The sequence below is a fragment of the Xenopus laevis genome, chromosome 5S, assembly GCF_017654675.1.
Source record: "Xenopus laevis strain J_2021 chromosome 5S, Xenopus_laevis_v10.1, whole genome shotgun sequence".
Classification (NCBI taxonomy): Eukaryota; Metazoa; Chordata; class Amphibia; order Anura; family Pipidae; genus Xenopus; species Xenopus laevis.
The window spans coordinates 77,553,277-77,577,586 of NC_054380.1; the positions used below are offsets into that span (position 1 = coordinate 77,553,277).

The 24,310-nt window shown below is 37.9% G+C and overlaps 1 protein-coding gene across 10 annotated transcripts in view; it reads right to left on the minus strand.

The window, feature by feature from the left end:
* Window positions 1-24,310, minus strand: part of myo6.S (myosin VI S homeolog) — a 146,310-nt gene that overhangs the window by 18,209 nt on the left and 103,791 nt on the right. For 4 of the 10 annotated variants that reach the window (XM_018265481.2, XM_041564666.1, XM_018265482.2 and 1 more), the window contains exons 26-33: window positions 22,832-23,040; window positions 22,652-22,730; window positions 20,577-20,734; window positions 14,621-14,662; window positions 14,201-14,230; window positions 9,392-9,430; window positions 6,578-6,681; window positions 398-529 (exon numbers count right to left, since the gene is read on the minus strand). In XM_018265481.2, the coding sequence (XP_018120970.1) occupies window positions 398-529; window positions 6,578-6,681; window positions 9,392-9,430; window positions 14,201-14,230; window positions 14,621-14,662; window positions 20,577-20,734; window positions 22,652-22,730; window positions 22,832-23,040 (793 nt within the window). The remainder of the gene's footprint in view (window positions 1-397; window positions 530-6,577; window positions 6,682-9,391; window positions 9,431-14,200; window positions 14,231-14,620; window positions 14,663-20,576; window positions 20,735-22,651; window positions 22,731-22,831; window positions 23,041-24,310) is intronic. The other 6 variants (XM_018265485.2, XM_018265484.2, XM_018265488.2 and 3 more) reach the window with 4 other exon arrangements.

Genomic DNA, 24,310 nt, shown 5'->3' on the forward strand with positions numbered 1-24,310 from the left:
ATGTAAAATTCACTAAGTTTGCCCAGGTGCAGCCATTGCAACCAATAAGATGTTTGCTTTTAAACAGGTGACCAGTAAATGCTAATTGCTGATTGGTTGCTACGGGTTATAAGAGCTGTAACAAACATTGCACCTTATATAATAGGACTCCTGCTGATTTCCAAAGGCAGAAAAGACAGTTCAAGAATGCAATGAACAGCATTCCTTTATAGTTTCTGATGTGAAACAAAAATTAGAAATCATAACTGTGTCTACGAGCCTCAGAGAGATATTAATTCCTAACTAGAATGTTGAAAATATATGAAATGATAAGTGTCTTATTCAGAAACTCCTTGTATTTATGAATGCAGTGGTAACAGAAAGTGAATTTTGTACAAGGCAGGCAAGCCATACATACCATAATCAGTGACAGATTTGGGAGCACGCTGTTCTGTCTCTGCATTCCTTTTCTTGTTCTTGGATTTCCAAGAATGATAAACCTTCAGTCTCCTGTGGAACTCTTCTCTGCATGCGGCCAGGAGTTCAATATCTGTACATTTGGTTTTGAAAGAAAAGTAGTTGTATCAGATGAGGAGAGGGTTCATGCTCTCAACAGTTATATATATATATATATATATATATATATATATATATATATATATATATATATATATATATATATATATATATATATTTCATAACAAATAGCCTCAAACCCAGTAATGCAAGTGTATATACAGGTATGGAATCTATTACCCACAAAGCTCAGGACCTGGGTTTTCTGGATAAGTTTCAAGTTCTTTTCCTTTAGTCTGAAGGGGTGGCCTCTGGTACGGTGATCCTCTTTATGAGAAAAAAGGTCCCCTGCTATTTTTCTTTAATGTCCTCTAATGTACTTGTAAAGTGTAATCATGTCCCCTCGCAAATGTCTTTTTTCCAGAGAAAACAACCAAGCCTTGACAGTCTAACCTTATAATGCATGATTTCCATCCCCTTAACTAGTTTAGTTTCACATCTCTGCACTCTCTCCAGCTCATTTATATCCCTCTTGACTGGAGTCCAAAACTGAACTGCATACTCCAGATGAGGCCTTACCAGGGACCTATAAAGAGGCATAATTATGTTTTCATCCCTTGAGTTTATGCACGTTACTTTATTTGCTTTGTTGGCCACAGAATGACACTGCCCAGAATTAGACAGCTTGTTTTCTACAAAAACCCCATGATCATTCTCAATTAAGATAAAGGCCAACAAACTGCCATTTAGGGACACATTTACTATGGGTCTAATATAGAGGGTTAATTACCATTGAAGTTGAAGTTAAATCCTTCGACTTCGAATATCGAAGTCGAAGGATTTACCTCATTTCGTTCGATCGAACGATCGAAGGAAAAATTGTTAGATAGAACGATTAAATCCTTAGAATCAAACGATTCAAAGGATTTTAATCCATCGATCGAATGATTTTCCTTCGATCAGAAAATACTTAGAAAGCCTATGGAGAAGGTCCCCATAAGAAAACATTGGTGCTCGGTAGGTTTTAGGTTGCGAAGTAGGTAGTCAAAGTTTTTTTAAAAAGACAGTACTTCGACTATCGAATGGTCGAATAGTCGAACGATTTTAAGTTCGAATCGTTCGTTTCGAAGTTGTAGTCAAAGGCCGAAGTAGCCAATTCGATGGTCGAAGTAGCCAAAAAAATACTTCGAAATTCAAAGTATTTTTCATTCTAATCCTTCACTCGAGCTAAGTAAATGTGCCCCTTAGTGTATAACTTTCATTTATATTATTTCTGCTCATTGCTGCCCAGTTTTCCAATTTAGTCTAATCACTCTGCAAAGTGGCAGCATCCTGTATGAAACTTATAGTTCTGCACAATTTTGTATCATCATCATCATCATCATCAAAAATAGAATCTGTACTTTCAATGCCCTCCTCCAGGTCATTAATGAACAAGTTGGAAAGCAAAGTACAGAGCCCTGTGGTACACCACTAACAACACTGGTCCAATTAGAAAATGTTCCATTTACCACCACTCTTTGTAGTCTATCTTTTAGCCAGTTCTCTATCAAGGTACAAATACTATGTTCTAGGCCAAAATTTAATTTAACCAGTAACCTTCTGTGTGGTACTGTATCAAATGCTTTAGCAAAGTCTAAGTAGATCACATCCACTGCCATCCCAGAATCAAGGTCCCTGCTCACCTTATTTATGTAATTAATACCCCTTTTCAAAAAGCTTTCCTACCAGTGATGTCAGACTAACCAGCCTATTGTTTTGAGGCTGAGAACGGGATCCCTTTTTGAATAGCGGCACCACATTAGCAATTCACCAGTCTTTTGGCCCCATGCCAGACCTCAATGAATCCTAAAAAATTAAGTAACGAGGTTTGGCAATCACAGAGCTAAACTCGCTTAGTACCCTGGGATTAATACCATCCAGTAATCTGGATCAGCATGCTTTAACTCTGCTAAAAAATCTTTTAAACCTTGAATAAACTCAATAGGGTGTGCCTCCAATAAGGATTAATTAAATCTTAGTTGTGATCAAGTACCGAAAACTGTTTTAATATTACAGAGAAAAGAAAAGTCATTTTTCACAGATAACGTGTTGCCGGATAAGGGACCCCACGCCTGTATAAAACATAAAAAAAAACCTTCTTGGTTCTCTTTAGAATGATAGCATCTTTGCATTGGAATTAATATGGAAAGTGTTGTTTTTTTACTTTTATTTGTCAAGCAATTCCAGTTAGTTGCTAATCTGACTTTATTATTCACGCTTTTCCTTCTTTAAATGAGTACTCTGTAGTCTATTAATCTCCAATTTTCATAATATTATTACTTACTGTAATGCTTATGTGTTTGTTTCACTCTGCTATTAATCCTATTAAAGGGTCCTAAAGCCTTCGGTGTTGTAAATAAGCCATTTCAAAAGAAGTCCCATGGCAACTCTGCCAGAATACTCTCTAATAAAGATAACGAGAATTTTCATAAAGGATGGCAGCCTTGCTGCATTTAGAAAAGAAGGAATTAGATTTTTAGCACCGGGAGAAATAGGAAACAAACACATTCTGCAGGCTCAGAAAAAAAAATCACTTTACCATTTTTCAAAATATAAGTGAATTAATTTTCCCTGCGATGTTATTAAAGATTTACATATTGTAACTAAGGCTCGAGTCTCTAGTACAGGTGTAAAATAAAGAAGGCTAAGTATTCATATGCTTTCATCCTGAATTCGAAAATCTGCCACTTAAAGATGTTTTCTACTGAACTAATATAACGTATTATCCAATTCATTGCAGTGGGGAACTGGGCCAAAGCAAATGCTACATAAAAGCTAACTCCAGTATGTAAATATACTGTACCTCTCACCTTTCCTTTTCCTATGACTTTCCTTTAATTACACGCGAATGTAAATCCCAATATGTGGGGAAGACCATTCGAATGGCTAGTACCCAGTTCCTTGAACATATGTCGGCGGTGGACAGGAAGGATTTTAAATCGGCAATAGCTAAACATATAGTTGAGGTTAACGATGGATTTGCCAGGGTTAATTTTCACATAATAGATAAACCATTACGAGATATTAGAGGGGGCGATCGAGAGACTAAACTCAGTAGGTTGGAGACGTTTTGGATATACCATTTAAAAACCACTGAGGATTATGGGGGTTTGAACAGAGAGTGGGAGCTTTCGTGTTTTTGTGACTAATATTTTGCTACTTATTGATATTAATTGTGGTTACTATTATCCCTGACATTATTAATGATATTTTGTATTTTTTAATCCTTGTATTGACTATATTTATTCATATAACTCACTCGCTTAAAGCAGACTTGATTCACAGACACTTTTTGGATGCGTTTAAAATTCTTCACATTCTTTATTTCTTCGCATTTAAAAGATTATCAGCATTGGCACAGTGCATATAACACACCACTGACGCGTTTCGTGCCTTTACTAGCAGGCACTTCCGCAGAGTACTCAGATAATCTTTTAAATGTGAAGAAATAAAGAATGTGAAGAATTTTAAACACATCCAAAAAGTGTCCGTGAATCAAGTCTGCTTTAAGCGAGTGAGTTACAGAAATCCAATGCCAGGATGTGGGACTGGAGGTCACGTGAGTAGCCTGGACGAATGGGGAGCTCCACACTCGCAGTGAGAAAGTTTATATTTATTCATACAATATAATTGTGCTGGGATACTTTGTTTTATATTTGTACTTGTACCTTTTCTGAATTTTGCTTTCCCCTATTTCTCTTCCATCTGCTGTAGCGCTCATTTGTTCTGAGTGGCATTCAGTTACGCTATACCTTGAAGTAGTGCCATAAATCTTTTACCGATTGGGTTTTCTACAATGTTTTTAACCTGGGTGTTTTTGCAGGGTTAATAGGTTGCAATTTATGTTAATTTACTTTTGGTGTCTTGCACTATTTAAGGGTGGGGAGAACACTGGGATCCTATGCTTCTGAGGAAGTGGCGTTGAAGCCACGAAACGCGTAAAGCATGGGCTTTGTTTGATGCACTGTTGCTGTATGTTCATTTACAATACTGAATCTTTAATAAATTGAAACATTTTAACGTCCGACCTGGTCTAGTGCTCCGTGGTTTAAAGACTTCTACAGATACATTTTGCTACGCTTTATCCGGAGGTGTTTTCCACGTTGTCAGCACAGCTGGTTTCTTTGGTCGGCTCCTGAATTGCATTGCCTGGGTGAGTGCTCTCCAATTGTGCTTCCTATGACTCTCCTGCATTGGTGGTGCAGAACTCCCTAGACGGTCGTCAGTCATCAGCATATTGTAAGTAGTAGTTTAAGAGTCGCACAAAAACCATATTTACTGCAGGTACTTTTATTGTGCATCAATGTTTCCCCCCCCTTTGTCAGGATACAAACATCAGTGCTACCCCAACATTTAAGACATACCACCCTATTACCCATCGTCCCTACCTGCAGTAAATATGGTGTTTGTGTGACTTAAAAACTCTACTTACATTACAGCTAAAGCCTTTGTGTTTCTCTTTGACCAAGCGTATAAATTATCTCCATCTCATCTTTAAAAAGAGAAAAATAATCCTAACCTCATATGTTATAAGACTTTCAAGACGACACGTTTACTATGAAAATTCAGAAGACGGATCCATAATTAACTAATAATTAAATCCGGCAGATTGATACATAGATAACAGCTTTTAGTAAAAGCAACATACGAAAGACTTCTATTATTTAATATGCTTTGCTGAAAAACTCTTATCCCAAAAACTAGGTCGCATCCACGTTTCTAAATCATTCGCTTTAAAGATCAAATTGACTTTTCTGTCCAAGGTTACAGCCTTTCATCCTTTTAATACACCATTAGAAGCTCTAGTCTTACCTGGAAAAGCCACATCGAAACAGTTCCAGTTCATTTTGAAATAAAACAAGACAGGAATGTCTCTAAAGGCATGTCAGGAAGAATAAGTTAAATGCTAAAAGAAAAAGCTAACTATTTAAAGATTCCTACAAGCTTCATCCGTTCTACACCATTTTGGATCACAAAGAAAGGTTTCTCTCCTTAATCGAAGGGAGAATATGAAAAATGATATGCTAAAGCACACCGGTATAATATTTTTTTTGGAGGTTGCAAAAGAACATATAAGAACATGCATAGACTTTAACAAATATGCAGGATGTAGTATGTGAGACCTACTACAGATAATTTCTAAAATGCAATACTACTGCCCGGGTATCTTTAAAAACTCTCTGTCAGTTTGATCTCCCATGCATTGTTATGCGAAATTCTGGCTGGTCCATGCAGAAAAAAGGAAGATAACAGAACAAAAGTACAAAGTACAGTAGCTATCACTGTCAAAAGCTTCAAAAACAAGTGTTTCGTCCCCAAATGTATCCATTAGTTTATATACATACTAGGAATATAGTCATCTATATAAACAAATATCCACTCCATGTGTCCACCTGCACAGCAGAAAGCACATACAGCAATCTGTATGATTTCACATATAGGGCTTAAGGTAGATCCTTTTTGCACATTACTTTGCTCATGTTCAGTCTATTGCAGCAGACCTGTGAGGGTGGCTGTGGGGTAAACTGTGGGGTAAGTGGACAGCCATGACTCAATTTAAAAAAATATATATATTTTTTTAATTGTTTTTTCTGCTCTCGATCCCAACTAAGATATAAATAATCCTTGCTGGAGACAAAACAGTCCTAATGGGTATATTTTCATTTTATTTAGTTTAGTAGACGTAAGGTAGGGATTTTCAAATTGTCTAGAAAACTCCAGGTCCCGAGAATTCTGGATAACAGTTCCCCTACCTGTAGTAACAATAGGTTATACTGCTGGGGTACTGGGGAACTGGGTTGCTGAATAACATACTGCAGGATACCACAAAAAAAACAATTACGTATTTGATCTTATGGACAACTATCACTAAGGCAGAAGCAGGGAACTAGGAGCGCAGCATGTATTAGTTCTCCATTATATTTCCTAAAACAACATATTGGTGATTTAAATGTCTTTTAAGAAAAAGCAATTTGTACCCACTAAAATGTAAGATTATATCCATGAATGGAATAGGCTGCTTAGCAGTCAGTTAGCTTACCACATGAAGTATTGATTGCATCTCGTAGCTCTGCATATTTCCACTTGCTTAAATCATGTTTTTTGACAGATGAAGCAGATTTTGTAGCTTGGACTTGCCCACCCCTAAAATGGTGAGACAATAGTTATTATTTTGTACAAGTCGCTGAATACCAATAAGTACCAAGGGAAATAATGACACTTGAAGGGGAAAAAACACTTTAAATCCTTGCTCAGTCTGCAACTAGACTAAACAATACTCTCATAAAGAAACAGAGGGGTTATCTCTGGGTTTAGTCTAGAAAATGTAATAAAAAAACGCATCCCCTGACATAATGATTTTGCACATCCACAGCTACATTTCAAGAATGTTAAGACCTCTATGGTCTCCAATGGTGATATACTGAGCAGAAACAAAAGACAGAAATGCACATAGAAATGGCAGTATGAAATGTAATTTTCTTCTGGCTGATTTCTTTGTACATTAAAGACATGGTAATGTAGGTTCCCCTTTATGTTAAAAGTTTATATTTTTCCAGTTTCCAGTTTACTGTACAAGAGGTTTTCTCTACTTATGAAAGGTGCAAAGTGCAAAAAAAAACATGGACAAAGTACCATACCTGCCCACACGCATACGCCTAGCTGCTCTGATAAGGACCAGGTGCAAGTGCAAGGTGAATTGCATGCTAATTGCCTTAATGTTGTGCCTGTGAACATACTTGTACTTGTTCTAAGCATTAATATATTACCACAATTGTCCTCTACATAAGACACATTGTGGGACAGCACTTGATGTGCAAATTTGATTTGAAGTTTTGCACCCTTTGGTGCAGGAGCAATTATATTGGACCTTGAAGAAAAAATGCTACACTGTAGGTAAAAAGTATGGTGACCACCTGTTGTTTAATGCCTGTATGATGATCTGATCCTTTGCTTCTTTCTACCCCTGTATCTTCCCATGTGAGACAAAGATAAAGTAAAGTAAAAACAAGCCAACTCTAATATTATTTGGAATGTATCTATGACAGTAGCTGAAGGGAACATAAATGGGGGAATGTATTCGCAATGCGAAAAGTTATTCATTTGAGCGAACAAATTTTGCTTTGCGCGAATTTAATATAGCTTTTGCGAACCTGGAAACTGTTTAGCGACCACTTCCGACAGTGGAATCAATGTAATAAAACTTCATAATGTAAAAGTCGTTATGTTTGCTCCAAAAGATTACGACACCTTTAATCACTTCTTAGGAGTGTGCAATTAAAATTTGCAATGCAATAACAGTTTAAGGAACAATATTGCATTGCGAGATGTGCATTTTTAGTCTTATTGGTGCAAATTGTTTGAGACTTTAATTACATTCCCCCGATAGTGGTTTGAATGTACACCTTTTATTGAGTGGGCTGTGGCAAATATCACATTGAGGCAGATGATTTCTGTGCCAGATGATTAGCCTCAGCACATCTGAGCATTATGTAACTATTTTTTTGGGTAAACCCCCAAATTCTCCACAGACAATAGCAACCCCAGCCCTTAATACATAACTGCATTATTGTTGATGCTTTTCTGCTGGAAATAATTCTAACCACTCCACCAGTGCTCAAACCCTACTGAATTCTCAAGTAAAAATACATGTAAGATCAGCTGTAAGCGCAAAAAAATTGAATGTAAAACTTTGGGATCTAAAAGCTTGAGGGTTCATGTAGAACTCATTGGGCGTTGTCCTAGGCAAAATGTAGCCGTTTTTTTCAATTCAAATTTTTTTCAAAAGTTTGGAGACCCATTGACAAAGATACAATAAAGACCAATTTGATGCATTTCATATTTTTGCATAGTTGTTTTTATAAATAAGCAAATATTCAAGTTTTATAAAATTTTGAGTTTGTTCAAATTAGGAAAAAATTATTTTTTGCACGGTTTATGAATAATACAACTCTAAGGCTTGCAGGATTTTCTTCTACAAGTTATGAACTATACCACCATGCTGTGGGGTTGATTTATGTAAGAATGGATTGATGATCATAAGTAAAAATTAATTGTTCAGGACTAAAATCTCAAACACAAGGTAATATTAATACTGGAATGACTCAAGGATAAAAAGTTTAATGCCCTACTGTGGCAATACCCTCATCTCCTTCTAACTGAGAACTGGTGTCACTATTTTAAGCCTGCGAAATTCACTCTCTTTTTATTATTATTATTATTATGCAATTTACAACTCCTTAGAAACATGAGGCAAAGTAATTTATCCTGTATACCTTGCTTCTGTTAGTGATTCTGTTAGTTATTCATAATTTTTTGATCATCCTTTAAAAAAATATACCACTGAATACTAAATTGAATCAAAACCTTAACTGCTGATTCATTGAAAATAAAGTTTGTATCATCTGAACTTCTGTATCATACTTCATCTTTTAGCTTAAACCTCTTGGGCTTGGGCTTGAGCATGCTCAGTTTGCTCCCCTCTCCCTCCCTTCTGTAATTTGAGCCCAGAGCTATGAGCAGCAGGGAGAGACTCAGGCAGGAAGTGATGTCACACCATGCTAATATGGCAGCTGCTATCCTAAACAAACATAATAGCTTTTAGAGCGGTTTACTTGGGTATGGTAAAGCATTCTACAAAATAAATATAGCATTGTATCTTGCACTTTTGCAGCTAATCTATTGGCAATAAAATGCCTCAGTAGCTTTCCTTCTCCTTTAAACCAGTGTAAAGAAATTATTTCTTAAAGTTACACAGTAGAATCATTTGTTGAACGAAATCCAATTTTTTTACCATTAGAAAAAAAGGCTGCTATTGCAACTATATATATAGGTTTGGTTTATTTCTGTAACCCACCTAGACAGAATCTCTGTCATTTCTTTGGCCATTTCTTCCCTGCAGAAAAAGGTTGATATGGGAGAAGACAAAAATGATTATACATCAGTACATTCCATGTCTGTCCCTGCCCTCCCAGTAGTGCCTGTTTTGAGATTATTCTGACAATACTGTATCTGAATTAATAAGGAGTTGACATGTTCTGGTCCTATGCACCCTATTCCTCATTAACTGACTTTTGGAGTTATTATTAGTCAATATTCTGTAGATCACAACACCAGATAATAAATTCACAGAAAGCAGTGATAAAGTCACAGCTATCTAATTACTGTAGCTGGCAGATTTTAGGATTTTTAGCATTGCTAAACTTGAATAAACCTGTGTGAGTTAAACTATGCATATTGTATATAGAAATACTATTTTTCCAGTGCACTAAAACACCCCAGGAACAAATAATTACAATTTAGCAATATGCACTTCCCAGTAACTTATATTAGATTTGGCCATGCTTAAAGCCACATTTCTTGACAACTTTAATATCATTTTCATATTATAACCATGGGGGAATAATATTATGTACGTGTCCTTTTGAACCAGCCAAGCAGGGTGATATGGTGGATGTCATAAAACAGGGCTTGGGGCTTTCAGAAACATGTTATCTCAAGTCACAAAGATATAGGCTAAAGAGACAAATATATTTCTATCTCCTGATTCCCTTTGGTGAACAAGCTAGCACATTACTAAATATCATTTCACCATGTATGGTATATTCCCTTAACACAAACATCATATTAATAACAGAGGGATTTGTTTATATTTAGGTGAAAACAGGGGCGATTCTTGGTATAATGCCGCCTGAGGCGGCCTTCTTTCGCCGCCCCCTTCCCTCCTCCCGGCACTAACCTTTATAGCGCCGGAGAGGGCAGGGGCGGTCCGCGACGATTCGCGCAGAGAGCGCAATAGCGCTCTCTGCGCTAGAAGAGCCGAATTTCCGGTTTGAAAACCGGAAATTCGCCTCTTAGTTACCAGGAGCGGCATTTTTGCCGCCCCTGGCAACCAGGGGGGCGCTGCCGCCTGAGGCGAGTGTCTCAACTCGCCTCATTGGTGGAGCGCCCCTGGGTGAAAATATTTTTGCTTGGAGAGGACTGATTCTGCAGGGTTAATATGCATTAAAGATTACCAATACCACTGTCTGCATATGAGAAGGGGACATGTTTATCATGATATTCATGGTTGTCTTATTTCATAACAGCATAATGAAGACATATATACACAACAAGAATGGGACTATAAGTCCCTGCCCATGTGACCCCCACCAGCTCAATTGTAAATAAATACTTTAAATATGTAAAAGGCAATATTTATTATTCAACACTATGCCATATATCAAGTTAAAACCAATTAAAACCAAACTAAGCAGCGCTGCATGTACAAAGGGATCCCTATTATCTAAGTGTATCACAGCATGAATGGTAGTCGAATATGCTGTAATGTAGAAATGGCGTATCTGGAACCAAGCCATAGCACTCCAATCTTATGCCACAATTTCAGTCCGTTGAGCAAGATAAACGGTCCCAGACCTCCAATATTGATGTTAAATTGGTTGTGGCCAAAGCGTAATACTGAAGTATCCCTAGGTCTAAAATGCGCCAAAGTCACCAAATGTATTTGAGGAACCCCTCCAGCATGGACCACCTCGAAAAATCAACCCCGTTAGATATTAGGGGGGGGGGATGCACTTGCCGTGTAGCCGGAACCTTCGTAAAGGCACCCAATCAGATGTGGGTGAATACAGATATTTAGAATAAGCCTCAGTGGGATGTCCACAGATGCAAATATCTCCCAGGGTGCCCGCTCAACAAATATAAAATATATTACCGACCATGCGGAAGTCCGTGAACAGTTTCACAATGAGTCCTTAAGGTGACGTGTGAAGACGTCTCCGCTGCGGTTCCGTGGTGAGCGGTGTACGGCAGTCCTGGCACTTTAGACCTATGTGAAGGGATCCTCACTTGCTTAGATATTTGCATCTGTGGACATCCCACTGAGGCTTATTCTAAATATCTGTATTCACCCACATCTGATTGGGTGCCTTTACGAAGGTTCCGGCTACACGGCAAGTGCATCCCCCCCCCTAATATCTAACGGGGTTGATTTTTCGAGGTGGTCCATGCTGGAGGGGTGCCTCAAATACATTTGGTGACTTTGGCGCATTTTAGACCTAGGGATACTTCAGTATTACGCTTTGGCCACAACCAATTTAACATCAATATTGGAGGTCTGGGACCGTTTATCTTGCTCAACGGACTGAAATTGTGGCATAAGATTGGAGTGCTACGGCTTGGTTCCAGATACGCCATTTCTACATTACAGCATATTCGACTACCATTCATGCTGTGATACACTTAGATAATATTACAAGGGATCCCTTTGTACATGCAGCGCTGCTTAGTTTGGTTTTAATTGGTTTTAACTTGATATATGGCATAGTGTTGAATAATAAATATTGCCTTTTACATATTTAAAGTATTTATTTACAATTGAGCTGGTGGGGGTCACATGGGCAGGGACTTATAGTCCCATTCTTGTTGTGTATATATGTTAAATTGTTGGAGGACACCCCAGCCTATCTGCCCCCACATACATTGGTATTACTGCATTTTGGTGCCTACACTGCACTTATAGTCTGCTGGTGTTGAGCATAATGAAGACCTTAATGAAATGAATGTGCAAAATGTACATATATGACACACATTTGAGTAAACTTTTAGTATGATGAAGAAAAAAATATTTTAAGACAATTTTCAGTTGGTCCTCAGTTTTTTATTGTTTGTGTTTGTTTTTTTTTAATTATTCCACTTCTGCTCAGCAACTCGCCAGTTTGTAATTTTAGCAGTTGCTATGAAAATGAGCACTATATATTCTGTCATTTTTATGGAGCAGTTTTTATTTCTAAATGGCACTATTTACACTGCAGATAATTCACTCTACAATATAAAATTTCATTCCTGAACCAGCAAGTTTATATTTTTTCATTTATAATATTGGTGTGTAGGCAGCCATCTCAGGTCATTTTGCCTGGTTATGTGCTTTCAGAAAGAGCCAGCACTTTAGGATGGAACTGCTTTCAGGCAGGTTGTTGTTTCTCCTACTCAATGTAACTGTATGTTTTGCAGTGGACATGGCTTTTTACTATTGAGTGCTGTTCTTAAATCTACCAGGGAGCTGTTATCTTGTGTTAGGGAGCTGCTATCTGGTTACCTTCCCATTTTCTGTTGTTAGGCTGCTGGGTGGAAGGGAGGGGGTGATATCACTCCAACTTGCAGTACAACAGTAAAGAATGACTGAAGTTTATCAGAGCACAAGTCACATGACTGGGGGCAGCTGGGAAACTGACAATATGTCTAGTCATATGAGGCTTTTTCAAAAAACATGTTTTCCCATGACAGTATCCCTTTAAAGGTGAACCACCTCTAACAACTAAATTAAGAATAGAATTCTCTGATTATAGACAAAAGAGAAATGGCTAACTTAGAAAATCTGAACTGTTCCCAGACTGAAAAAATGCAATAATGTGAATATCTAGGACAGTATTCTAAATGTACTGCTGACTTAAGCTTGAATAATCAACTAGGCGTTGAGACACGTCCATCAAATATCAGGTGGATAGAAGATTTTTCTTTGAAGTGAAGACTTCTTAATTCACTATAACCTCATTGTACTGGTTACAAGAAACGAGAAAATGAAACATAATTGGAAATCGAACTGTGCTGTTTTCTGAGGAAATTTAAATCCAATCTCCCTCACATGCTGTACAGTATGTACTAGGCATGTCTTTGAACAGGTACATTCACTTTCTAAAAACGTGTTTGCTGTTGGCTCTCCAGGTGGGCAGGGATGGCTAAAAGGAAATGAGAATCTTAAAAGGCAAACTGGCCCTCTATTATTAAAGTGATGCTGACATCTAAGAATTAAAGGCAGCAAAGTATTCATTTCATAAAAAATAGCCCTTAGTTAGCTAAAGAAAAAAAAACCCCTCTGAACTGCAGCTCTGTTTTATGTCTTTTACAAAGTGTCTAGCTCCATAGGGGATGGGGATCACAAATCCAGTGGTGCCGTTAGTTTAGAAGTGCTAATTTCAGAATATCTGCTTTGCAGAAGGTTTTAAGCTTTTTTTTGCTTAAAAAAAAATGTGTTTTATGATTTTGTACTATGATAATAAGTGAAGGGGAAGAGAAATTCTGTTTGGGTTTGGGCATCCTAAAACACCAGCAGATATGTTTATTAAGGGATGAAATGCAAAATTGTATTGTAACATCGTCTTATAGCTATATACAGCCTATAGACTGGCAAACCTCATTGGTTTCACTGTTTTAAAAAGAAGGCGGGAAGGTTCTGCAAAGGTTTTTTTTTTTTTGCCAGACAGGAGCATTGCTGTAGTAAGAAAAAATACATGAATTGAATAGATGAATAGATTGTTAGAAAGACATCAAGTATTGCAGCCGAGCTAAATACTGACATCAGAAGGATTATGATAACTGTCTGGCCTGCATTAATGGCTTCCCCGAACTTTTACTTCAACCCTGCAATATTGGAAAGGTGCTTACATGAGCTCAGTGGAATGATTAAAACTAGCCTGACATAAACTCCTGTGATATTATATAAATCCTGCTGATTAAATCTCCAATATGCATACATTGCATGGTTCATAATGAATAAATATCAAGATAAAACATCAGTATTATAATGAATGTGTTTTCAGTGCAAGATAAATGATTCTCATATAAATATTTTCTCCAAATATATGACTTCATATACATTAAAACATACATGGTCAGTTTGGTTTTCTCTCCACCAGCTCTGGAAACAGAAAGCAATGCAGAATTAGTTTAAAACGTTCCAGGATTAATTAGTTTTATCCCAATGTGAACTGGTGTCACCCCATGCACACCATTCCCTTTGATTTGGGATATTATAAATCATCTCTGTTTGATCCAGAGAAAGGATGATAATATAGATTTTTACAATTAATTTTAATTAAAATAAAATTACCAATAGTGAAAATTAACAAATTTGACAAATTATTTCAGTGTACCCAGCTATAATTTTATTTCGCTTTTTTTTTTTTTTACAGTCACTAATGCCTTACTATTCTGCATTGATTGACTGGTGATTGAACGGAGTTGTGGGTAATTCATTTAAAATATAACATTTAAAGATGCATTTTTGTAGAGGAGACATGCATCATACTTGAAGTTAACTGGAGAAGGTTGTGTGCCATCAACTGTTACGCTGTAGAAGGAATGATCAGAATTAATACTTTCCTGCTGGGTAAATTACTGTAAATACAGACTAACACAAATATTAAATCAGAACAAGAATACAATGTCAATAGTAAATAAATCTGTGGCACACTTTCTATTTCTCTTTTTAATTAGCATAGCATAATGTCCTTTCAAAAGATTAATTTCCAGCATTATTATATATAGTTTATATAAGTGAGTGTATAGATAGATCTTTATAAGTATGTGAATATATATGTACTAAGGTCCATTTGTAGGAGTTGAACTTAGTCTTTTTTCAACCCAAATTATCTATGAAACTATGTAATTGGAAGAACAATATCAGGAATTGTGTACCTATATGTCAGACCATAAAAAGGGTTGCTATATTATTTAGAAGTGGGTCAACATGATCCCATTAACAAATTGAAATATCATCCTACAGCATAATAATAGGTTTGAATTATAGACAAGTAATTAAAAGGAGAATATTCTAAACCAAATCCTGGCCTTCCAAGCTAATTCCCATTAAGGATCCCATCAAATAAAAAGGCTGAGCAATACAAAAGGATACAAGTATATCTATTTTCATTCAGCAACTATCAGGTGTTATAAGAACGTTCTGCAAAATACTTTGTTTGTAAGGCACAAAGTCTTAATAGCTGAACATTCCTCTTTTTGGCTTCCTTAATAAACACTTGTGCACTGTTTTAAGTTCTGTATAAATCTTTCATTTGGAAAGAATCCCCTTGTGTTTGAACAAAGTCTTCTAACATTTGAAGCCTGTTTGACTGCAAGGTATTATGGACACCATAAGTATAGATGAAATCCAAAGATATAAGCTTTTGTATTAGTTTATTTCACAGACTTACACTGTATATGACTAAACCGATAGATCTGTCATCCAGTATTTCAAAATCTCTGCAGCAGAATTACTAAGAAGCATTAAAGGGCAGACCAAAATTTGAACCACAGAACCAGCAGTTTGAATTTTAGCAAATGTATAATTTTCTTGACGGTCAGAAAAGTCACTTCAGCAGAATGTGTTCCGTTGCCTAACTGCCACAGGATTTTGCTCTTTGGGGTGTTAGAGCTCAGCAGCAGTTCTGAAGAGGTACATGACTAGCTCCCCCACACTACTGCACCCTTAGCACCTGGCTCTCCTGCCTTCCCCTATTTTTTGGCTCTGCTCCCGTCCACACCTTTTTACAAAAACACTGATAGACATAGTGCCAAGACCTGCTCTGTGTGTCTAAACCAGTGGTCCCCAACCAGTAGCTTGCGAGCAACATGTTGCTCACCAACCCCTTGGATGTTGCTCCCAGTGGCATCAAAGCAGGTGCAAATTTTTGAATTCCAGGCTTGGAGGCAAGTTTTGGTTGCATAAATACCAAGTGTAGTGCCAAACAGAGCCTCCTGTAGGCTACCAGTCCATATAGGGATTACCAAGCAGCCAATCACAGCCCTTATTTGACATCCCCATGAACTTTTTCATGTTTGTGTTGCTCTCCAACTCTTTTTTACATTTAAATGTGGCTCACTAATAAAAAAAGGTTGGGGACCCCTGGTCTAGACACAGGCTGATGTCATGTCTGTCACTGTACTTGTGAATAGGAGGGGATGAGAACAAAGCGGCTTTTCTCCACCTGTGTAGAAAACGCAGCCAGAGAAAAGCTAATGCTCAGTCATAAACTGGCCCCTCCAATCTGGCCCTGGTTTCTTAACAAGCCTTAAAAAGCCATATATACCTGTTTGCTACCTAAACACTACCTCTTTGCCACCTGCGCTTTGTATATATATATAATTATATTTCTCCATTAAAGAGCTAAGATTTCTCATGCCTGAAAGCATAGGTAGCAAAGAGGTAGTGGGGCTCTATAGCTTTATATACACTGGGCAAATTTGTACCTGGGCAGTATCCTATAGCAACCAATCACTAATTTGCTTTTCTCAGCTGCAGGAAATTTTTCTTTTTCCGGTAGAACAATGAAAGCATGCATCTGATTGATTGCCATGGGTTACTGCCCAGGTCAAAGTTTGACCTGTCTTTATAAATGACCCCCAGTATTTATACTGATCACTCATTAAAGGGTTGGGGCCATTAGTGGAACTTATGCATTAACCACTCTTGTACAAAATAACTTACATCTTACAAAACTGTGCTTCATCACAAGGCATCTCGGATGCAATATGCATAAGCTTGAAGCTAAATGTCTCAGTAGCAAATTAGGGTAAGCAGAAATAAATCAAACTTGAAATTCATATTGGATTAATCTGAAAATGCATTCATCACATCTATGTCTTAGCTCAAAAGCTACAATCCATGCTATAGTTCACCTTGATGGGTGTTATGTACTACTGAGTCCAATTATGCTCTAGCTTTCCTTAACATTGCAATAAAACTTACAGGGACCTTGGTCATATAACAGTGGAAGTACTGACTGCTTTCTTAAGAACATGCACCAGAATTTACTGATCACCTTTTTAAAAGGAAACATGTTATTGGGTGCTATGGTTTACTGCACTCAGTCAAACTGTATGCTTTTTATTACGCATGGGAGCACGCCTCTTCCATGACTTTATTTTGAAAAGGAATTATAACTGTTGTGCTTATGTAGAGAAGCAACTGGTTTATTCTCCTTACCTTTGTTCACGAAGCAGCAGTTCTGTCATGCTTTGTGACTGATATTCTAGCTAACACAATAATAGGGAATCTAGACCACAATGGTCTGAGATAACTTAAGCTTATTACTAAGTGGAATACTAGCTTAGTAATAAAGTACAAGGTATTGTATTTTAACTATAGAGAGAAAGCTAAGGAGTAAAAAATGTGGCATTGTTTGTTGAAAAAGGACACTATGGGAAATGCTATTGGTATATTAAATAAAGGCTTCCCTATAATAGATTCCATACCTCTATGGAAGATCTCCTACCTTTTCCGACATCCTACTCGATTCAGCAGGTTGGAAGTTCCCATTATGATTGCATCAGCATGTTGATATGGTTTACTGTAAGGGGTCTCAATAGGCCCCTATTATGATACTATTGTAACCCTGGGTTGAAATGATGAGATCAGAATGACTTGCCTCACAGTCCAACAATCTGAACATAATAGGAGCCCTATATGAAGACCCATCAGGGGAGGACTGCAGCAGTTCTACAGTTAGCTTTATGAATGAGGAGTTCACTGCACTGCCTGCGGTTATTTAAAAGAACACAACCAGAAACAGGCTAAGAAAGGAAAAACAGAAAAATCAACTGTGTGGACCTGATGCATTTTGTGACACTCTACAAGAGAAAACCATTCCAAAATGATTATCTGGAAAATAGCCAAATGTGTATTTGAAAAGTTTATAAACAATTTGATACAGCGAAAATAATGTGGAATGTAGTGATGGCTTTGTGTAAAGACAGAGCAATTACAGAACATCGATTTTATTTTGTTGTAGTATCCGCTGGGAAGAAATGATTTCTACACATGAAATGCTTTTAGTAAACTGCCATCTTCAGGGACCACTCAAGTTACGTTAGGAGACACTGATCTACACAATGTTTCACAATGCTAGGAGCTGCACAGGGATTGCCTTCAAAACATTTACAAAGTCAGATTAACAAACCTGTTTCTCTCACTAATGAGAATGTTAGGCTAATTAGGCACAGAGGTTTTAACGGGCCATCAGTCAACATATTTCTAATTTAAATTCCATATTAGACAAATTTGTTCTGGATTGTGTTTAATTGCCATCTATTACTTAAAATGATCAAATGTTTGCACAGTTTATTATATCATCTATTATTAAATATATTTTTTGGATCCTAAATTAATCTGCATGGCAAGAAAAAAAGAATATTGCAATTAGATGAAATTAGACTGCCTTGCGGTGAAATATTTATATACAGCACTGAAGCTGAACATATCAACCAGCACGAACATCAGATGACAGTGGGTAATGGGAGTTGTAGAGATGGTCTATGCCTTCAATGAACTATTACTCTTGATCTTAGTGGCAAACAAGAATGTGGTTGGTTGTGAAATGTGCACTATACAGCTCAGATACCTGAAGATGGGATGTGATGTGGGAAATGTCTCAGATACAAGGATACTCTTATGGATTGGGAAGAAAATTATAGAAGTCTAACAAAATTCATGTACAGGTATGGGACCTGTTATCCAGAATGCTCGACTGGGGATTTTGTGGATAATGGATATTTACATAATTTGAATCTTCATACCTTAAAGGGATCCTGTCATCGGAAAACATGTTTTTTTCATAACGAATCAGTTAATAGTGCTACTCTAGCAGAATTCTGCACTGAAATTCATTTCTCAAAAGAGCAAACAGATTTTTTTATATTCAATTTTGAAATCTGACATGGGGCTAGACATTTTGTCAATTTCCCAGCTGCCCCTGGTCATGTGACTTGTGCCTGCATTTTAGGAGAGAAATGCTTTCTGGCAGGCTGCTGCTTTTCCTTCTCAATGTAACTGAATGTATCTCAGTGGGACATGGGTTTTTATTATTGAGTGCTGTTCTTAGATCTACCAGGCAGCTGTTTTCTTGTGTTGGAGAGCTGTTATCTGGTTACCTTCACATTGTTCTTTTGTTTGGCTGCTGGGGGGAAAGGGAGGGGGTGATATCACTCCAACTTGCAGTACAGTAGTAAAGAGTGATTGAAGTTTATCAGAGCACAAGTCACATGACTTGGGGCAGCTGGGAAATTGACAATACGTCTAGCCCCATGCCAGATTTCAAAATTGAATATAAAAAAAACTGTTTGCTCTTTTGAGAAATGGATTTCAGTGCAGAATTCTGCTGGATCAGCACTATTATCTGATTCATTTTGAAATGACATTTTTCCCATGACAGTATCCCTTTAAGTCTACTAGAAAATCAAGTAAACATTAAATAAACCCAATAGGTTGGTTTTGCTTACAATAAGAAACATTTTTATCTTAGTTTGGATGATGTACAAAATGGAGTTTATGGGATATGGGCTTTCTGTAAATCGGAGCTTTCGAGTTTCCAGATAAAGGATCCCATACCTGTATTTCTAATGCAAATAACAAAACCCTGAAATAACTGGTGAAAACATTGAATATGGAAACTAAAAACCTCTTAATTTAATCCCTTTGGTACCGGAGGTATAAAAATGCATATTGTGCCCTTTTTCGGGGCTAAAGAAAGTAGAGATTAAAGCAACATTGTGTTGCACAGGGAAATCTAGACTGATTTATGCTGTAAGGTTAATACATTCACAGCAAAATCACTGGAAGCTCTGTATAATGTGAACAAATTCATTCCACATCCAAGAGTTGAAATCTCGCAGAAGATTCAGCCAAGTCACTTTCATAAATTGAAGAAATGTTACTTGCTACAGCCCTCAGCCTGTGATGTAAAGGACACACTTTGCTTTATGGCAGAGTCCTGCTGAACTTGTACTTGCAACACTGCAAATGTTAATGACTTGTATCTAATTAATTTCACTTCCCTGTGGTCACTTACAAGTAATTCCCCACCATGCTGAGTATTTTGCCTCCCAAGCAGGCAATTCTCTCCCCTTTTGCAGTCATTATTTAGCGCTTTAGTGTTGTCATGCCTAGCTGGTAGGAATTCAACATTTAGAGAACAATACACTGCAGTCCCACCTAAAATGTAATTGGTAAACAACAATTGTAATAACATTGTTCTTACTAAATCCGCAAGGTCCTGTGGCTCTCCAGCTTTGGAGGCATTGAGGGTTTCACGACAACTGGAGGACTGCATTTTGAACATCATTGATTTACATAACTATAGTAGGCAGTCCTTTTGCACTGCCCCATTTCTCTTATTCTGGCTTTGAAATAAAAATATGGACATTAACTCATTTTTATATTTTTTTCTGTATATTGCTCAATGCCCAGTAATGTGTGTAGAGTAATTTACCTGCGCAATGCTGAGTCTGGCCCTTCCTCATTGATCAGCTCTGCCTCGCTCTGTGCGATTCTCATAGCAAGCTCCCGATCCCTTCGCTCTTGTTCAAGGACAGCCTGCTGCTGAGATTCTTCTTCCCGCTCATGAGCCAGCTGTACCTCCACTTCAGCCTAAAAACAAACCATTTTATTGAGGCCATCATATTCTGCCCTCAAACAATTTCCTTGCCATGGAACTGCTTAGACCCTGGATACACATAAAGCAAACGTTTACCAGCACAGAACTTCTCTCTGTATTTACTCTTTGGTTCATTGGCAAGGTTTATAGAAAAGTTGGCCTTATATAGATGAGCTTATATATACCAAGGGCATATCGGGCAAAGCATTTATCTTAATGAAAGCTTCACTTGCTTCTTTTTGACATTGAACATAATTTCAGACTGACAGATCTCAAATGTACTTCTTGAACTGAAGCAGAGCTACGGCAAGGGTCAAACTGAATTTATGGGAAAGCCGCTACACCCCAGTCATTTTTCTTTGTCACCTGGGAAATGGTGTATGAGCTGCCGAGACAATGTTTGCCTGGTATATGCCTTAAATAAACAGTAATGCTGTTAGTATATGATGGATTTTAAATGTGGATATTCGGTACTACAATATTATTTTTGAAAGATTACTTTTTCTACTGTAGGTTAGTTTACTGGCATTTTCACTACAGAAAAGTTAATCAGCCTTTTGGTAATAAAGACAGTGACATTTGCTGTGCTTATATAAAGATTTTGTTTTAATCAAATAGCGGTCTCCTGATTGGCTATAACACATTGGTCTGGCTTTCAGAAAAATTGCAATTTCCAACTGTTACACTTAATGAATTTTAATAATACTACAAAAGTTGGGCTTATACGGTGGGAAAATGCATATACCAAATTGTTTCATTTTGCAAAATAATTCTCATACACTGTATAGGGCTAACATTTATATGGTGGGATGACTTTAACTAGCACGTGTCTGGAAGTACAGAAATGAACTAACATGGTATATAGCCGTTTTTACTATATGCCCTGAAACAAATACAAAATAGGCAATGCATTAAGCACATTTTTTTTAGCTGGTGGAAGAGCACCCTAATCCACCCATGCAGCCTATTATTGTTTTTAACTGAAACCACCTGTCAAAGCAGATGGAACAAAAAATCAAATTTTGAGCTTAAAGGAGAACTAAACTATAAAAATGAATATGGCTAAAAATTCCATATTTTATATACTGAACTTATTGCACCAGTCAAAAGTTTCAGCTCCTCAATAGCAGCAATGATCCAAGACTTCAAACTTGTGACAGGGGGTCACTATCTAGGAAAGTGCAACACTCACATGCTCAGTGGGCTCTGAGCAGCTGTTGAGAAGCTAAGCTTAGGGGTCGTCACAAATTATCAAGCAGAAAATGAGGTTGTCTTGTAATATAAGCTGATGCTACAAGGCTGATTAATACATTCTGATGCTAGTTGCACTGGTTTATGTGCTGTCATGTAGTAATTATCTGTATTAATTAATAATCTGCCTTATTTTGTGACATTTATATTCTAAGTGTACTGTATATTTTAAGTCAGTCCCTAAGCTCAGTAAGTGACAGCAGCACAGAGCATGTGCAGTGATTCAGCAGAAAATAAGATGGGGAGCTACTGGGGCATCTTCAGATACTCACATCTTTACTGCTGAAGGGCTGTGGTTGGCTTGGTCCGGTACAGAAGCCCAAAGCATAATGTACATTTTTAGCCTACTTCTTTGGTTAAGCTTTAGTTCTCCTTTAAACGCATGCAACCAACAAGTAAGTGATTCTTTGAGTGCTGACTATTTGTAGTTTATTCAACTAACCATGCTCCATGCATACAGTACATACAGTACATACAGTACATAATAGTCCAGCAGCCATACAGCTGCTCTGGTCCCTACTTAAGCAAATGTCTTCTAACAGTCTGTCACTTATTCCACCTCTATAATTTTTAAATTCACCTTCATTCTTATGCATTACTTGTATTACTCAGATATTTATGTAAGATAATTAGTTAATGTAAGTTCATTGCAGACTAACCTGAATTCGCTTTTCTTCTTCTTCCCTTTTTTTCCTCTCTTCTTCTTCTTGTTTTCTTTTTGCTTCAATCTCAGCTTTTCTGCATCAGAAGAAATAAATACGACAGGTTTCAGCCCTGGACATTACATAAACAGAAAGCCAATGTTGGAAAGCACAAAGGTAATGCATGTGGTTACTGACAGACGCCTCTCATTTTCTTCTTTCCTACGGAGTTCCTCTACAGCCTCATGTCTTTTCCTCTCTTTTTCCATCTCCTCCTGGATTTTGCGCAAACGCTCAGCCTCCTCTTCTTCTTTTTTTCTCTTTTGCAAAGAGTTAAGTAGTTGACCAGAACTTTTGACCAGATTATCATATTCTCGTTCTATCTGCTCTCGGGTCATTATAGTGTTCTGACAAAAAAAGAAAAAATACAACATTAAAAATATAAAAAGAATAAAATGCTTTACAAAACTGGGTAATTTCAGCAGGAACACAAGGCTTTTTGTAAGTAGGCATAGTTCACCATATCAGGGTTATGTTGGGAAGATATGGACTGCAAAGAGGTTTTAATAATATATGACTTTTTTCCCATGACAATTACATAAAAAGTGTACACAATAATGGATAGCCAAAATACACACTTTAGTATAGGAAGTGCACTTCAAGGCTATGGCAGGCATTGGGAGGAAAGATTTTTAAGGAACACATATGGTCTTCATTAAATGGCCTCACTAGCATATCAAGGGGTAGGATTTGCTAGTTAGGCACCAGCAGCTTTTTAATGGACATATCAGAGGAAATAATGGTTTTTACCTGTATGTTATTAAGTAGGTAGAGAACATGTTTAGCAGAACCACATTTACAAACATGTGCAAAGTGCACAAAATCTTACTGGCCAGTGAGTAAGGCATTTACATTTAAATAGGGGATTTATAGCCATGCTTCTACCAGCCTGTAACGATCGCCGCCCGGAGCAGGCCCAGGAGCTCCGGGCGGCGCGTCCATCTTCGCCGGCGTCGCTCCCAAAATGGCGGCGCCCATGGCCGCCACGTGGGTAGCGGCGCCGGGCGATGACGTCAGCGCGCCGACGTCGGCGCAAGAGCGTCAATGACGTCAGAATGGCGCCAAATTTGAAAATAAAAACGCCAACTAGACGCCAGAATGGCGCCCAAGAATAGGATTACTTTCCTGAAGCATATCCTGGGTTTCCTATGTGCCTTTTTGCCTAATCTTGTTCCTGCCTTGTATCCTGACCCTTTGCCTGGACTTTGGACTTTGTTTGTATTCTGCCTGCCTGTGAACTCTTGCCTGATCCTGACTATTCTCCGTTTAACCCTTTGGATACCGCGACCTTGTTCCCTCAAGAGGGCTTCCTCCTTGATCCAGACAACCTCCCTGGAGGGAGCTCCCCGGCTCCCTGACATTATTCTTGGGCCATGGATCCTTCTGAGGAAGCCACACCTCATGTCGGACGAGCGCTCCGCGGACTGGCATCCCGCATGGAGGACTACGAAAACCAGCAGGTTCGCATTGGGCAAGCACTCGATGTCCTGCTGGCTCAAGTGCCTTCTGCGTCCTCCACTGCTCCACCTACTGGGGATCCCCCCATGGCGGCAGCCCCCACGAACACAAGCTACCCGACAGGTGAGCCTCGCATTCCACCTCCCCCTCGTTTCAGTG